The sequence below is a fragment of the Osmerus eperlanus genome, chromosome 10, assembly GCF_963692335.1.
Source record: "Osmerus eperlanus chromosome 10, fOsmEpe2.1, whole genome shotgun sequence".
NCBI lineage: Eukaryota > Metazoa > Chordata > Actinopteri > Osmeriformes > Osmeridae > Osmerus > Osmerus eperlanus.
The window spans coordinates 8,117,079-8,132,280 of NC_085027.1; the positions used below are offsets into that span (position 1 = coordinate 8,117,079).

General features: G+C 46.1%; 1 protein-coding gene across 1 annotated transcript; it reads left to right on the top strand.

Moving 5' to 3' along the window:
* The first annotated feature begins 8,728 nt into the window (after window positions 1-8,728).
* Window positions 8,729-14,146, top strand: acp2 (acid phosphatase 2, lysosomal). The gene is made up of 11 exons (XM_062471497.1): window positions 8,729-8,918; window positions 9,860-9,955; window positions 10,107-10,193; window positions 10,323-10,475; window positions 10,613-10,711; window positions 11,279-11,368; window positions 11,855-11,987; window positions 12,062-12,150; window positions 12,242-12,348; window positions 12,596-12,771; window positions 12,933-14,146. Exons 1-11 carry the CDS (start codon window positions 8,826-8,828, stop codon window positions 13,064-13,066), a joined length of 1,257 nt encoding a protein of 418 aa, XP_062327481.1. The 5' UTR covers window positions 8,729-8,825; the 3' UTR covers window positions 13,067-14,146.
* Window positions 14,147-15,202: the final 1,056 nt, after the last annotated feature.

Here is a 15,202-nt window from a genome sequence, read left to right on the forward strand (position 1 = left end):
GTGTCTGAGCTCTTCTTCAAGGTCAGGCGAGAACAGACCGATTAAACCAGAGAGACGTTCAGGGTCTCTGTCCTGGTTGTTCTGGGGTGTTAGAACATTGAGCTGTAGGATCCAATGATCCAGCTCGGCCTGGTTTGGTCTGCTCTGGTCTGGCCTGGTGTGGTCTGGTCTGGCCTGGTCTGGTCTGGTCTGGTCTGGCCTGGTCAGGCTCCAATACCTTCAAAAGTTGACTAAAACTTTCATGGGGCTTTTTATTGGGGGTTATTATAGTAATGGAGAGTGTGTGTGTGTGTGCATGTGTATTAACAAGCTGACAGATTGACAAACTGACAGATTGACAAATTGACAGACAGAAGTTCAGTTCAGCCACTAGGAAGCTGCTAAACGTCTATCTGGGCTCTAGCCCACACAGAACCCATCCTTACCAGGCGCTGCCTGCCTACATGCTGGGTATTAGCATATCTAACCATCTACATATGGCAAGGTTACCAGGGGCACCGCGCACTGAGGCGCTCAGCATGGACTGTGATGGCTGAATACAAACTGCTCTGCTTACCACACACACACACACATAAACGTGTGTGCACACACGCACACAAACGTTTTCTCACACACAAACTTTCTCACACACACACACACACACACACACACTGCTAGCTCCTGTCGCTCTCAACAGCTGTTCTGGTCAGTCATTAGAGGCTCCACCAGCACTTAGTCTGCTGGGACTGAGGAGGGACTTCCAACCACACGAGGGAAGGAGGGGAATAGAAAGCAAGAAAGGGTAGAAGAGAAAGAGAGAGAGAAAGAGAGAGACAGAGAGGTGTACGGGTAGTATTCCACTCCCACTCAGTCTGTCAGGAGGTAGAGATGCAGACTCTGATGTAATCCAGTGAGCTCTCAGCTCAGCCATAGATAAAGCCACAGATAAAGAAGTCAATGTGAGCCATTTCATAACCCGGCCAGGAATAGTTATTATACACACGCAGACACACACACACACACACACACAAACACCCTCATTATAGTAGGATGGTAGGATAACCAGTAAAAGAGCAGCTTGATAACTTATGGTCATTCTCTCTGTTCGCTGGAGCTCTAGTCTCAAAGGAGGATGTGAGTATGAGAGTGTGTATGTGTGTGCGTGTGCGTGTGCGTGAATGGGAGCTGAAAGGAAAGCATCCGGGCAGAACAAACCAGCCTGTGGGCTAACATGCTAATACGCTAAGACACAGTCTGAGCTCTTACGGTACACATACCCCATGGCAAGACCTGACTCTGAACTACTGTACAACCTTTGACCTTTGCTCAGGTGGCTATGGTTAATGCAATTGTTCATGGTCAGATTTGAACTCAGGGGTATTAAAGATCATCTTGAAGGAGGTTATGGCTAGAGGGGCTAAAGTGGTGGGCAGGAGAGAGGGCAGTACAGAAAGGGACAGGAGACACAGAAATGGATAGGAGACCTAGCGAGGGAAAGTAAGAAGGGCATGAGAGTGCATGTGAGTGAGCAGTCGTGTGCATGTGCAGGTATCCCCTGCTGTTCAGGGGGGCTAGACGGAGACGGAGACGATGATGTCACCAGACACTCTGGCAGCACAAGAACTTCCTCACTGGACCAGACACAGGCGGACACACACACAAACACACGCTCAGACACACATGTACACAGAAACACACTCAGACGCTCATTCACATACACACACAGACATACAAAATACACCCCACTTCCTGGACTGTGCTATTTAGAATATCAACCAGCAGCGCATACAGAAACACAGAGCCTGGTTCAGCTCCCTTCATGTTTGCAGAAACAAGGCAGATTAAGAGCAGATGGAAGCCGCCATGATTAGCTCCGCCAGCTACACAAGTTTATCAGACACAGTCAGAGGCTGCCGAGTGTTGGGGATTAACTTCTTACAGTTTATCACCAAGCAGCAACGCGTTTATTATGGTCTGGTTGCTGCTCCTTCAGCCCGGAGAGGAGAGGAGAGGAGAGGAGAGGAGAGGAGAAAAGGAGAGGAGGACGCAAAGATGAGACGATAGGAGAGGACAGGAGAGGGGAGGGAAGGGAGAAGATAGTACAGGACAGGACAGGAGGTAAAGATAGGAAGAGAGGACAGTAGAGATCAGGACAGGAGAGGACAGGAAAGGAGAGGAGACCAGAGGACAGGAAAGGAGAGGAGACCAGAGGACAGGAAAGGAGAGGAGACCAGAGGACAGGAAAGGAGACCAGAGGACAGGAGAGGAGACCAGAGGACAGGAGAGGAAACCAGAGGACAGGAAAGGAGACCAGAGGACAGGAAAGGAGACCAGAGGACAGGAAAGGAGACCAGAGGACAGGAGAGGAGACCAGAGGACAGGAGAGGAAACCAGAGGACAGGAGAGGAGACCAGAGGACAGGAGAGGAAACCAGAGGACAGGAGAGGAGACCAGAGGACAGGAGACCAGAGGACAGGAGAGGAAACCAGAGGACAGGAAAGGAGACCAGAGGACAGGAAAGGAGAGGAGACCAGAGGACAGGAAAGGAGACCAGAAGACAGGAAAGGAGACCAGAGGACAGGAAAGGAGAGATCATTTACTATTTGAAGAGGTTCAAAAGTTCCATCTATTACAGGAAGCCATGTTGGTGTCAGAGCCCCCTCCAGTAATAGACCTGCTCTCTGTATGAGTGTCCATCTGGCATAGAGAGAGAGCAGAGAGTGGGGCGAGGAACAGAGCGAGATTTAGAGAGAGGGGTATCGAGTTTGAGAGAAAGAGACACAGAGAAGGGGTAAGAGAGAGATAGAGAGAAAGAGAGAGATACGGTGATAAACAAAGAGAAACAGAGAGCAGGAGAGTGGAAGAGAGAGGGTTGGAGAGCAGGTGCAGACAGACCTGGGGTGAGAGGCTGGAGATCAGGAGAGACCACGGCAGCACAGAGACGGCCTTCCCCCAGAATGGGAGCCGTCCTGGACCATTAGCTCTAATGGCTGTGGTCCTGTAATGTTGTTACTCCGGGAGACCTTGTCGGGAATATTTATATCAAAATGACTAAGTGGACTGTCTCAGTATTGAACCTGAGGATGGGTGTGTGTGCGTGTGTATGTCTGCTTGTCTGAAACTGATGTCGGGTGGAGAAAGTCTGACTGTTATTCCTCCTTGATCTGTATCACTCTTCCTCTCCACACTGATGTGCATGTGAGTTTAGGGACGTGAAAAACAGTGTACATGTTTGTGTTTGTTCAGAGACGGATGGATCGTGTGCCAGTTTCATGTTGAGTCATACATGCTGACTGTGTTGTAGTTGTATGTGAGTAGATGACCTCTTCATGGTCCACCATTGCTCTGCTGTCGAGGTGAGGACAGATGACTAATAGAGACAAGTCATTCAGGGACAATGTGAATGGAGGAGCCCTGTTCTGAGGCTGGTGTCAGGGAAAAGTCCCTCGAAGAGCTAAGCTCCGGGTATTACTCTGGACTGGTGACAGGTCTGGGACCGAGGCAGAGACTAGGAGGGATTCAGGGAAGGAGGAGAGTAAGCAGGGGAGACAGCAGGGGGCATGTTGGAGAGGAATGGAGAAAACGAGAGGAGGGGGCAGGGGGGTGAAGTGTCAGGTATCAACTACTCTAATCTACAGTCGTAAATGAGTGCATTTGCACAAACACAATCACAAACACACACATTAACAAACACACACATATAAACAAACACACACACACACATAAACAAACACACACACACCCATTATAAACGCACAAACATACACACACATATTTTGAGTGAAGCCTTCTAAACCATCAGCTGTTATCAGCGTGGCAAGCTAATGCTTCTCTGGAGAGATGGATCAGAAGCAAATGCACGCACACGCGCGCACACACACACACACACACACAACCCTGACTCTGCCCACACATGCTCCTGACTGTACACACATATAGTAAGCACCACATCTGACTAAAGAAACACATTTCATCTGATCCTGACACACACACCAGAGAGAAAGAGAGGATGTAAGAGAGAGAGACAGACAGACAGACAGACAGACAGACAGACAGACAAACATACAGATAGATACATAGATAGATAGATGGATAGATAGATAGATAGATAGATGTGGAGTGTGGGCGTAGCTGCATGTCAGAGTCAGAGTAGGAGGGCAACCAGAGAGGCTCTCCACAACGAATTCATTATCCTCTCGTCCACAAAAACATGGCTGCCGCACAACGACCCTACAGGAGGCGTGGGTGGGGAGCAGGGGGGCGCCATCACCACAAAGGCTTCGTGCAAAACACTTACCCGCAGCAGCCAATCATGGACCTCCTCCAGCTCTGATGGAACACTGAGTGGGAGGGCAGGTCCTACAGCGCCAACGTGAGCCCAAAGATCTGCCAACGTGAGTTCAAGTGCTTTACCAGGTTAGACATTCACCTTGGGTAGTTTGAGTTAGAATAGGGAGTAGAGCTGGAGTTTGTGAAAACTAAAGTTTAGGGCAAAAGGAGGATTTCAGGTTTACCATCCGGGTTTAAACTACAAGCTCAGTCACTCCCAACATACATAGTGAGTAGTGTTGGACAGAGGGGCTCCTGACAGACCTTATAAACGCATTAAGCACACAGTGAGTAGAAGTGTCTCCATGAAGGCAAACACTCAGAGCTTGTCTCGGTGCCGCCTGGGTCTGTAGAGGAGGAAAGACACCTCCTCCTCCTCCTCCACCTCCTCTTCCTTCTCCTCCTCCTACTCCTCCTCTTGCCCCTCCTCCACCCGCCTCCTCCTCCTTGTCCTGTCCCTCCTACACCTGCTCCTTCTCCTTTTCCTCCTCCTCTCATAAGGCCGTTGTGGGGATGCTGCCCCTAGAGTCATCTGAGGTGGAGCTGCTAATGAGATTATCCCCCTCAGGTCATTATTAAACTACTGCTGCTCCCCCCCTCTCTCTCTCTCTCTCTCTCTCTCTCTCTTTTTTTCTCTCACTCTCTGCCTTTCTCTTTCTACCCCTCCCATTCCTCTTCCAGTGTGTTATGCAGCAGGGTAAGAGGGTCTAGTAGCGAATTAGAGCTGTGAAACAACTCCAGTAAATGAGGAGGTGGAGGATGGAGAGAGATGGAAAGACAGAAAGAGAGAAAGAAGAGAAAGTACAGAAACACACTGTCAATGCACACAAAATATATTCTCAATTATTTCTCTCCTCCTTTATCTTCTCTTCCCCTCTTCTCCGCTCTGCCCCCCTCCTCTCCACTCTTTTTCTCTCCTCTACTTGCCTCCCTTCTCCCACAGGTTCAACCAGAATTTACACATGAATAGGGGCTATAAAGTAAATAATCAATTAGAGGTCTCCATCACGACAGTGCCCTTTCCCAGCCCGACATCCTCCTCCTGCCTGACCACAGACTGTCTGCTGCCGAGACCTGCTGGTCTTGTTACTCCCTCATTATGCATTCTACCTTTCTACAGCAAAACAGTCCTCATATCCAGTTCACACCCAGCCAGTTAGCCAGCCAGTGTGTCAACCAGTCAGTTAGTCGTCATCCTTTCAGCCATCCAGCCAGTAAGTTAGTCAGCTGTCCATTCAGCCGGCCATTGATTAAACCAGTCAGCCAGCTTTACTCTCTGTTTTCTGATAGCTACAGTAGTTTAGTATTCTCATTACATTTTATGGAGAAACTGTTTTTCTGCCCAGATAATACTCTCAATCAAGAGGAAAAATGTTCCTGGTGATTTAATTAAATTGTTATTTGAATGACATTCTAGTCGGTAAGCGATATCACAAGCTATAGGAGAACACAGACTGGAGAGGAAATGAAAATGTGGTGTCTTGGGGATAGACAGAAGGAAAAGAGAGAGTCCTGATAGTCTCTTGAAATGAGTCTGTCAAATAGTTATCAGTACCTCTGTGCTTTATGAGGTAATCAGGTTTGCCAGATAATAGATAATGTGATCAGTCACAGTGCGATAGTCTCACTTCAGGGCAGTCCTCTAAGACTTTTTCTAACAGGGAACTAGCTGTACTTGTCTTAGCTACAATACGAAGCGCTGATTGGACAGACACTCCAGGGACTGAGCTAATCGGAGAGTCTGGGGGCAAGTTGATCTGCTCATTTGTCTCAGCTACAATACCATGTGATGGGGTGAACATTCCTCAGGACAAACTGATTGGACAGACAATCAGACGTCTATCACGCTATGATTGGACAGATGTTACAGGCATTTTTAGACAGACACACTGACACTGAGCTATCCAAGTCACAGCCCTCACTGGGATCATTAGAGCAAGGAGGGGACAGTCTGGACACCCTGTTGGGCCCTCTGAGACCGTCACCACTCCGGGTGATGAAACCCTGAAAAACCCCAGCTCTTTAGTTCACTGATGGCTGGGATACATTCAGCTGTCTCAGTAATCTCTCTTATTCCACTCTCTATCACTCATGGTCTCTCCACCTCCTTTTTTCTAGCTCCATGTTTACTTCTCTCCCTCTCTCGCTCCATGTCTTCCTTTCTCCCTCAAGAGATAGGGAGAGATAAAGGGGAGAGACAGAGAGACAGAGAAAGAGTGAGCGTAACGGCGAAGGAGTGAGATTGTAAAAGACAGAACAGCAAGAGGGAGATATAACAGAAAAAGAAAGGAAGTGAAGGCAAGAGATCTAATGAGGAGGGATGCAATCATTTTCCACTCGTAATTCCTCATCTTTCTTTATGTACAGTGTTTGTGTTTGTGGGTGTTCTGACAGTGCCACACTGCCACCTCGTGGACAAGAAAGTAACAACATGAGAACAATTCTCTTTTCTGTTGCTCTTACAGTGCGTTCACACTGCAGCGTTTTTTAACGCTCTGCATCGCTTGCCTTCCCACAGTACACCACGCTCGGGGGCGTGTTAGACAAGTTAATACAGAGTTGTAGTTCTCTAAGGTCACTGTTGTAGTCATGGCCAAGCGTGCAGATTTGGGTTAATGTACTCACAATATCGATCAAAATACCACTTTTACACAACATTTATGTAAGTGCAAGATTTTACTAGTGCAAGATTACAGTAGAATACATGTTACGCCACCGGTCACTCAACCAGTCGTTTGTAGGCTGGGCTAGCGAGCTAGCAGTGGCACAGAACAGTCACGTAATGTGACGACTACATTTAAAAGTAGGCTATAAAAACACACTAGGAACAATGACGACATCGGCAACCATGCACCATGCATTATTAGTTTAATGTAATCTTTAAATTCAGGCTCGTCACATTAGTAACTTTGTTCTGAACAGAACTGGGTGTGCAGACACATACGAAAAGTTTCTCCTCCATCTTGAAATTGTCAAACCTAGAAATGTTTACCATGACGAACAGTTGCTACGTTACAAGAAACAAGAAACCAATCCGATTGGCCAACGCTAGCGTTTTCACGCTCCTCATTTACATAAAGTTGAGAAAATCCAACTTGCAACGCTCCGCTCCGCTCCGGAGTCAGTGCGTTCACACTGCAGCGGAGCGGGCGGCGCGCGGCGTCGGCTTCCAATTCATTTTCAATGAAACCAGGCGTTGACGCTCGCGTAGGGCATTGTGGGAAGGCGAGAATGAGGAGCGTGAAAACGCTAGCGTTGGCCAATCGGATTGTTTTCTTGTTTCTTGTAAAGTAGCAACCTTTGGTCATGATAAACATTTCTAGGTTTCACAATTTCAAGATGGAGGAGAAACTTTTCGTATGTGTCTGCACACCCAGTTCTGTTCAGAACAACAGTGCGTTCACACTGCAGAACAAAGTTACTAATGTGACGAGCCTGAATTTAAAGATTACATTAAAGTGTGCAGTGTGAACGCACTGTTGTTCTTCACTTGCTTTTGGACTACCCTACTTTGGAACACACAACACACATGGGTCTGCTGAGGTGAAGGCTCATGCTCTAAGATGATCTCAACATTCCTGACATCGTTGAGCCTGTCCAAGCACAGCCTGGTCATCTCACACTGACGACTGCTTGTTACATTTACATTTAGTCATTTAGCAGACGCTTTTATCCAGAGCGACACAGTAAGTACAGGGACATTCCCCCTGAGGCAAGTAGGGTGAAGTGCCTTGCCCAAGAACACAACGTCATTTGGCACAAGCGGGAATCGAACTGGCAACCTTCTGATTACTAGCCCGATTCCCTAACCGCTCAGCCACCTGACTCCCATTGTTAGAAATGTGTTTTCCATTACCCCAAAACAATCAGTAAACAATTAACCAACAAATGAATACATTTACAAAACGTCTCTCCTTGGTCTGAATGCTGAACGAGCATCTGAAAAAAATATCAGTGTCATGCCATGGTGGCCTCCAACTCCCTTGCTAGAGTCACTAAACAACCTGTACTGGATGAGACTGCTGTGCCCCGGTGATGTGTGTTTGTGGCTTACTTTTATTTCATACTCCAGTGTTGAATGTTACATCTATAAGCTGCTGTCCAATGGATCTGACGGATGGGCGTCACTGTTGTGAGAAAAATTACATGAGGAATCCAACAATTTTGACTCACACATGTGTCAGAGATAGATACTTGTCCTGATAACTTTACTCTTTAGATATTCAATATAAGCTAAGAAATACATTTAAATAGTTACGTTTGAATTTAAATAAACAACCTTAGTAAATTTCGTACTTTTGACTAATTCAGGGCATTATACTCCCCCAAAATGTATCTACTCACGTTATAAACGTGTCTTCTTGATTGGCCAAGGGAGCACGCGCACATCGTTACGTGGCGTCTTTAAGCCCGCCCATCTTTGGTTGTTTCAGGCAGTAGATTATTGTGCTAGCTGGTTAGCTAACAGTCAGTCAGGTGTTTTGCCTCTGTCAAGCGTAGCTAGCTAACTGTATGAAATGGGCGCTTCGGCACTGCCCACGTTTATACTGACATTAGTCGTTGTTTTCAACGAAATTTTGGGAGACAAGAGACTAACATTCGTGACTGTGGTGAGTTGCCATCGTAAAAAAGGCTGTTAGACATTTGCTAAATAGTCTGTGTGCAATCCCTTAAAACACCAGCTATGTAAGGCCAGTTTTTCAGAATATAGTCTGAAAATTGAGTTGAACCTGAACTTCCTGTTCAGACTATATTCTCACAAACTGGCCTCGCATAGCTAACATACTGAGAAGACTGTGAGGCACCAAAGGATTGCACACAGACAGACGATTTAGCAAATGTCTAACAGCCTTTTTTGCAGTCTTTTTTTTGTAGTCTGAAAAGGGAGATACAGTGGCTCGTGAAGATATTAGCCAGACTTGCTAGAAGTCATGCATGATAGTAAGTAGAAAAAACTTGGCGTTTCCTAAGCCAAGTTTCCCTTGCTGTATGGCCACCTTCCAACAGTCTTCTGTAGACTTTAGCTGTATAGTCATCTCCTAGGGATGTTTGTCTTGTGATCGAAAAATGTGGTTATTGCTCAATCAGTGTCATACAAAAGTGAAAACGTAACCAACTCAAGACAAACACATTTTTCATCATTAGCTACTTGGCTACAAGTCTTGTTTGAGTTTGAGGATGTGGTCCAGGAGTCTACCTGACGCCGCTAATTAACCAGCCTTACATTACTCAACCAGCGAGCGACCTGGAATTGTTTTTCTTAGTGACATAGTAACACAAAGGGCGGATTAGTATCATTGTGCTAACTATGCAAAACCAAGTGCAGGGTAGATTGGACGTTTTGGATGCTTCCGTTTGTCAGTATCACCTGTATGTTTGATAAGGAGGTATGTTTGCATACAGTGGTGGACTGTGTATCCTGTGTTGATCCTAGACCCATAACCCAGACAAGCATAGTTGGCTTTCGCTGTACTCAACAACACAAGAAATACGTTTTTCTAGTTCCCAATTAGAGCTATCTATGAAACTACAATTGTCTCTGTCCTCTCAGCTGTATCGTCATGGAGACAGATCCCCTGTCAAAGCCTATCCTACAGATCCCTATCAAGACAGCTCCTGGCCCCAGGGCTTTGGACAACTGTCTCAGGTACACATCACTTCTCTCACATCTCTTGTTTTCTTGCTTGTTCTCTCACAACACTTTTCACCTATTTGTATCATTTATATAAGTGATACAGCTGTCTTGGGTGACCACTAACCACCACCACCACACTCTTTCTCTCTCTTTCTCCTCCCAGGAGGGGATGAGGCAGCACTTTGAGCTGGGCAGGGTGCTCAGGCAGAGATACCAGGGCTTCCTCAATGAAACGTACGACCGACACCAGGTACCTGCTCCCTTACTGGCCATCCATTCTCTTTCTATAACGACCCCATTAGCATGTGTACAATCAGATACACTTGTGCATCCAAAGGCAGTATAACTAATTAACTCTCCCATCCCCTCCCCCATCCAGATCTCGGTGAGGAGTACAGACTATGACCGGACCCTAATGAGTGCCCAGGCTAACCTGGCAGGCCTATATCCCCCCAATGGCTCCCAGGTGTTCAGACCAGGCCTGGACTGGCAGCCTATCCCTGTTCACACTGTGCCCCAGGCAGAGGAGAGGGTGAGCTGGGTGCTGGGTGCTGGAGGATAGAAGCTGAGGGACTGGGCCCTTTATGTAGATGGACTGCTATAGGATTTGGGATTACTGCTGTGCTTTCATATCCGCTCTTTCTTTCTCTCTCCTCCCACCCCCTCCAGCTGCTGTCCTTCCCCATTTCACACTGCCCTCGCTACCAACTACTCATGAACGAGACGGCGCAGACACCTGAGTTCCTCAACATGACTGACACCTACAAGGTATTGGGCGCTCATTGCCACCTGCCACTTTTCCACCCAGTTAGCACTGGAACCTTTGTGCCGGTTTTGAGCGGAACCATTCTAATCAAGGATGCGTCATCGTGTGTGTTTTTTTTGGTTGTTTTATTTCAGTTTGTTTATTATGTTTTTGAGTTTGAATGAACCCAGCCTTGGCCAGCTCTTCAACAATTTTGGCATTTTACTCTTACTCGACCCAATCTCTAGCTTTTCCTAAAACTCAGGAGATGATCAAATTGTCACCAAGCATTGGGTTTGGCTACCGCACTCTCATTACAATTTCTCACTTGACTCCTCCATTGTCGCCTTCTCCATCCTCCTTTTCTTACCTGTAGAATGACACTGATATCACATATTACGTCAAGGAAAACCTGCTATGTTGGAATGCTAGAAACAAACATTTTTATTTCCGAACCAGTTCATCTGGTTCAAAATAAGATGTGCAAACCGAAACGTAATCTGTTCCATGTTGGTGGAATTAGAGAGGCCAGCCTGGTTCTGGTGTGCAGAACCAGGCTTTAGACCTTGAGGAACATGTTCTCCTGGCAGGATTTTCTAGAGATGGTGAGGAACAAGACTGGTCTGACGACAGCCAACATCGAGTCTGTCTGGAGTGTCCACGACACACTCTTCTGTGAGGTGAGCAGCACACGAACGACAAAACAATACAGCATAGTACAAAAGGGAACTGAAGGGATATAAAGAGAATTGCAACTATCTAGTGTGAATTTCAGCAGCAGGCAACAGCACCACATTAGTTGAAAATGAAAGCAGAAGTTCTGGGGTGAGAAAGAGTGGGGTATGTTGCCTGGCTTCAGTAGTGTGGCCACGGTTGAAGCCTAGGAGACAACAGCTGCTTTCTGTCTTGTGACTGACCAAGCAGAGGGGAGACCTGGACATCCCCCCTTCTCCCCCCATGCCACTCTCTCCCCAGGCATTTGTTGTGTCAGCAGAAACGGTCAGTGTTGTCAGGGAGACATGTAGTGTTGACTTCCTGTCTTGCTCAGCTGTAGCCACAGCTTCACATGATCTCTCTCTGCCCATAAAAGTGATTGGCAGTGTGCTTATGTTTGCAGAAATGTATGTACTTGTATCGGCTGGCAATGGTGTGTGTCTCCTCTCCAGTCAAAGCACAACATGAGCGCCCCCTCCTGGGTGACGGCGGAGGTGATGGAAAACCTGAGGAAACTGAAGGACTTTGGCTTCCAGATCATGTTTGGAGTCTACAAGCAGCAGGAGAAGAGCCGGCTTAACGGAGGTAGGAGGGAGGGAGAGAGGGATAGACATGTCATTTTCTTTCACAACTTAAACAAACTGTCTCCCCACCCCCAGGTATTCTGCTGGGCCAGATATTGAAGAACATGTCTAAGTTCTCTGTTCCAGACCCCAAGCGCCATCTACGCATGATGATGCTGTCTGCTGTAAGAACTTCTGTGCTTTACCACATACTATGTAAAGCTTTATCAGCTTTCTATCGGTGTTCCATCAGTGTGTGTGTGTGTGTGTCTGTAGCATGACACCACCATCGTGGCTCTTCAGTCCAGTCTCGGCGTGTTCAACGGCCAGCAGCCTCCATATGCTTCCTGTCACATGTTCGAGCTCTACCAGGAAGACAACGGGTAGGTGGTCGTCACAGAAACACACTGCAGAAAGGTGGTTGTCTAGGCTTCAACCTCTGGCCCTGTCGGCGTCCTAGTGAAACCGATGCACTACATATTAAACACCTGCAGAGGGCGGTATAGCTTCTCCTCATCTCTCATGACTCAGTCATGACTTATTTGTTTACATTTTAGAAATATTTACACTTTATTTTAGTAGTAGTTCTATCTGTCCCCCCTATGTGTCCTAACCCCCCCCTCCCCCCAGGTCCCTATCAGTGGCCATGTTCTATCGTAACGACAGTGCCGCAGAGCCCTACCCCCTGGTTCTGCCCGGGTGTGCCCTCCACTGCCCCTTGGAAGACTTCATCCACCTGACTAGCCCCTCCATCTCAAACGACTGGGAGAAAGAGTGCCAGCTGGACGCCTCTTCCAGGGACACGGGTACGCTGGGGCTCCACACCACGACAACGCTCAGACCTTCAAAAACCACCAACTGAAGAGCAGGATGAAATGTTTTTTCACTTGGAGACAATAAACGTGGATATTGCACTAAATCTTCTTCCTCCTAACCTTGTTTTTTTTTCTTGCTGCCCTTCTCTCAGAATTGATGATTGGTCTAGCGGTATGTGGCTGCCTCCTCTTTCTCCTCATCATCCTCATCCTCACCGTCATGTATCGGCAGAAGGATGTGAGCGGTGGTTACAGTCATGTGATGAATGAGGGGGAGGAGTCCTGACAGATGGACAAGCTCTGCCTGCTGGGCAGTGGAGGCAGCCATCGATATGACCCCTGGGACAGCGAGGACGACTTCTGAACTTTTCCCTCCACCTCGCAAATTAACAGCTGGTGTTCTGCCCTGCTGTGACCACTGATTGGCTGTCTACCTGCCCCTTGATGGTGCCACAGGAGAAGGGAACATGGTTGCTTTTAATCTTGGTCTTCAACTCTGCCTTTTATGTGACATCCTGAGTTTGACCTCTGATAACCAGAGAGTTTATCGCTGAAAGTTGAATGTGTGTGTGTATGTGTGTGTGGCTTGATGCCTGTAGTTCTGGCTGACGTAACAGGAACCACAGGGTCCAGACTGTGTACTGTGCTGAGCGGGCCTTCACATTGTGGCCTGAGGCTCATGGCTGAACTGGGGGAGAGGCTTGTGAAACACTGGTACTACTGTTCCCCTTGAACTATCTCTGACCCCCCCCTTCCCCCCACAACCGCTAACTCTGTTCATTCCATGTGTGATTCCTGACACTAGTTGTTGCTGTGCTCAACCTAAGAATGTTCTTAGTAGAATGTGATGCTTCCTTCACACAGTCCAACTTGACACAAGCTTCTGAATTCTAGGATGTTATGAGATCTTCACCATTTTAGGTTGAATCTTAACATGGCATCAATGGCCTTCACCATTATGTTTGAGAATCTTCTGAGACCATTACCATTGGATTCTAGGATGTTCTCTGAGATAATTTCCAATAAGCTTTACCAATGTCTTTGTAATAAGGCTTGACATGATTTCAGCAGTTTTCTGATAAGACATCTGTTGTTTTGTAAAACTAATTAGCAACGTTTGCATTTTCTGTCAGCATTTGTACATTTTATTGCATTTAAATTAAGGATCTTGTGGTGTTATTGCAACTTTTCCAATGAGAATGTAATTAATTCACACAATTTATTGTTCCAGCGATAAAGTAAGTCTGGGTCCGTTTAGGAGGTTGCCATGGTAAGCTCACAGTATGAAGTGCCACATAATAGTATTGTCTTTTTAACAAGGTTTATCCAATCAGTTGTGCTGTCAAATAAAATATTGAACTTTAAATTCCCAGTTGTTAGTTGTGAATGTGAGAACCAAACTACTTCCTGTCTGAAACATTCACTCTCAGTAGAGGATGGGTTAACCCTTGTGTTATCTTCGGGTCGTTCTGACCCATCAGTCATTGTGACCCACCGTCGTATTGCGACAACTTTACCGCATACAAAAACAAAGTGAAGCATTTTCTTTTAACCGCTGGGCTGTCTCAGACCAGTATTGTATTGGGTAAAATTGGGTAAACACAACGATGGTTCGTTATGAACCTTTGGGTCATGTGACCCGAAGGCAGCACGAGGGTTAAGAGAAAAAGTAGAGGCACCACAACAGAGTTCTTCTCAGTGAGGTGAAGTTAGTTTCATATTCGACATTCAATATTCGTCTCACATTCAGGAAACGCTAGTCGCGTTAGGGACCGTGTTTAAACTACTCATACAATTTTGAAAAATGATGACCTTTTATAATATTGTTATGAACATAAAACCTCAAACGGACACCAGAGTATTCTAACAATGTCTGGTATACTTCTACAGCCTTTAATTTTTCAATTACCCCAGATTATTCTAATAAAATTTTGCCTGCTTCCACAAACTTTACATTTTCAATTAAGTTTCAAACAAAATTCAAATAAATCGCTAATCTCTGAAAATAGCATGAAATCCACGCTAATCTTAATTTTTTCAAAATTGTGTCAAAAAATCTCAAATATACACCAGATTATTCTAAATCTGGCCTACTTCCACAACCTTTACATTTTCAATTAAGTTTCAAACAAAATGATAATAAATCGCTAATCTCTGAAAATAGCATGAAATCCTCGCTAATGAGTTTTCTCAGTAAAATTTTGAAAAGGTTATCAGAATCAGAATCGTGTTTAATCGCCAAGTAAGTGGTCACAAACAAGGAATTGACTTTGGTGGGCAGGTGCATACAGTGAACATTTTATCATAATGAACAAAATAAAAATTTAGAAAATTTATAACAAAATAAAATAAAATTGTAGTTAAGATTAGCAAGGATTTCATGGTATTTTCAGAGATGAGCAATTGAAAATGTAAAGGGTGT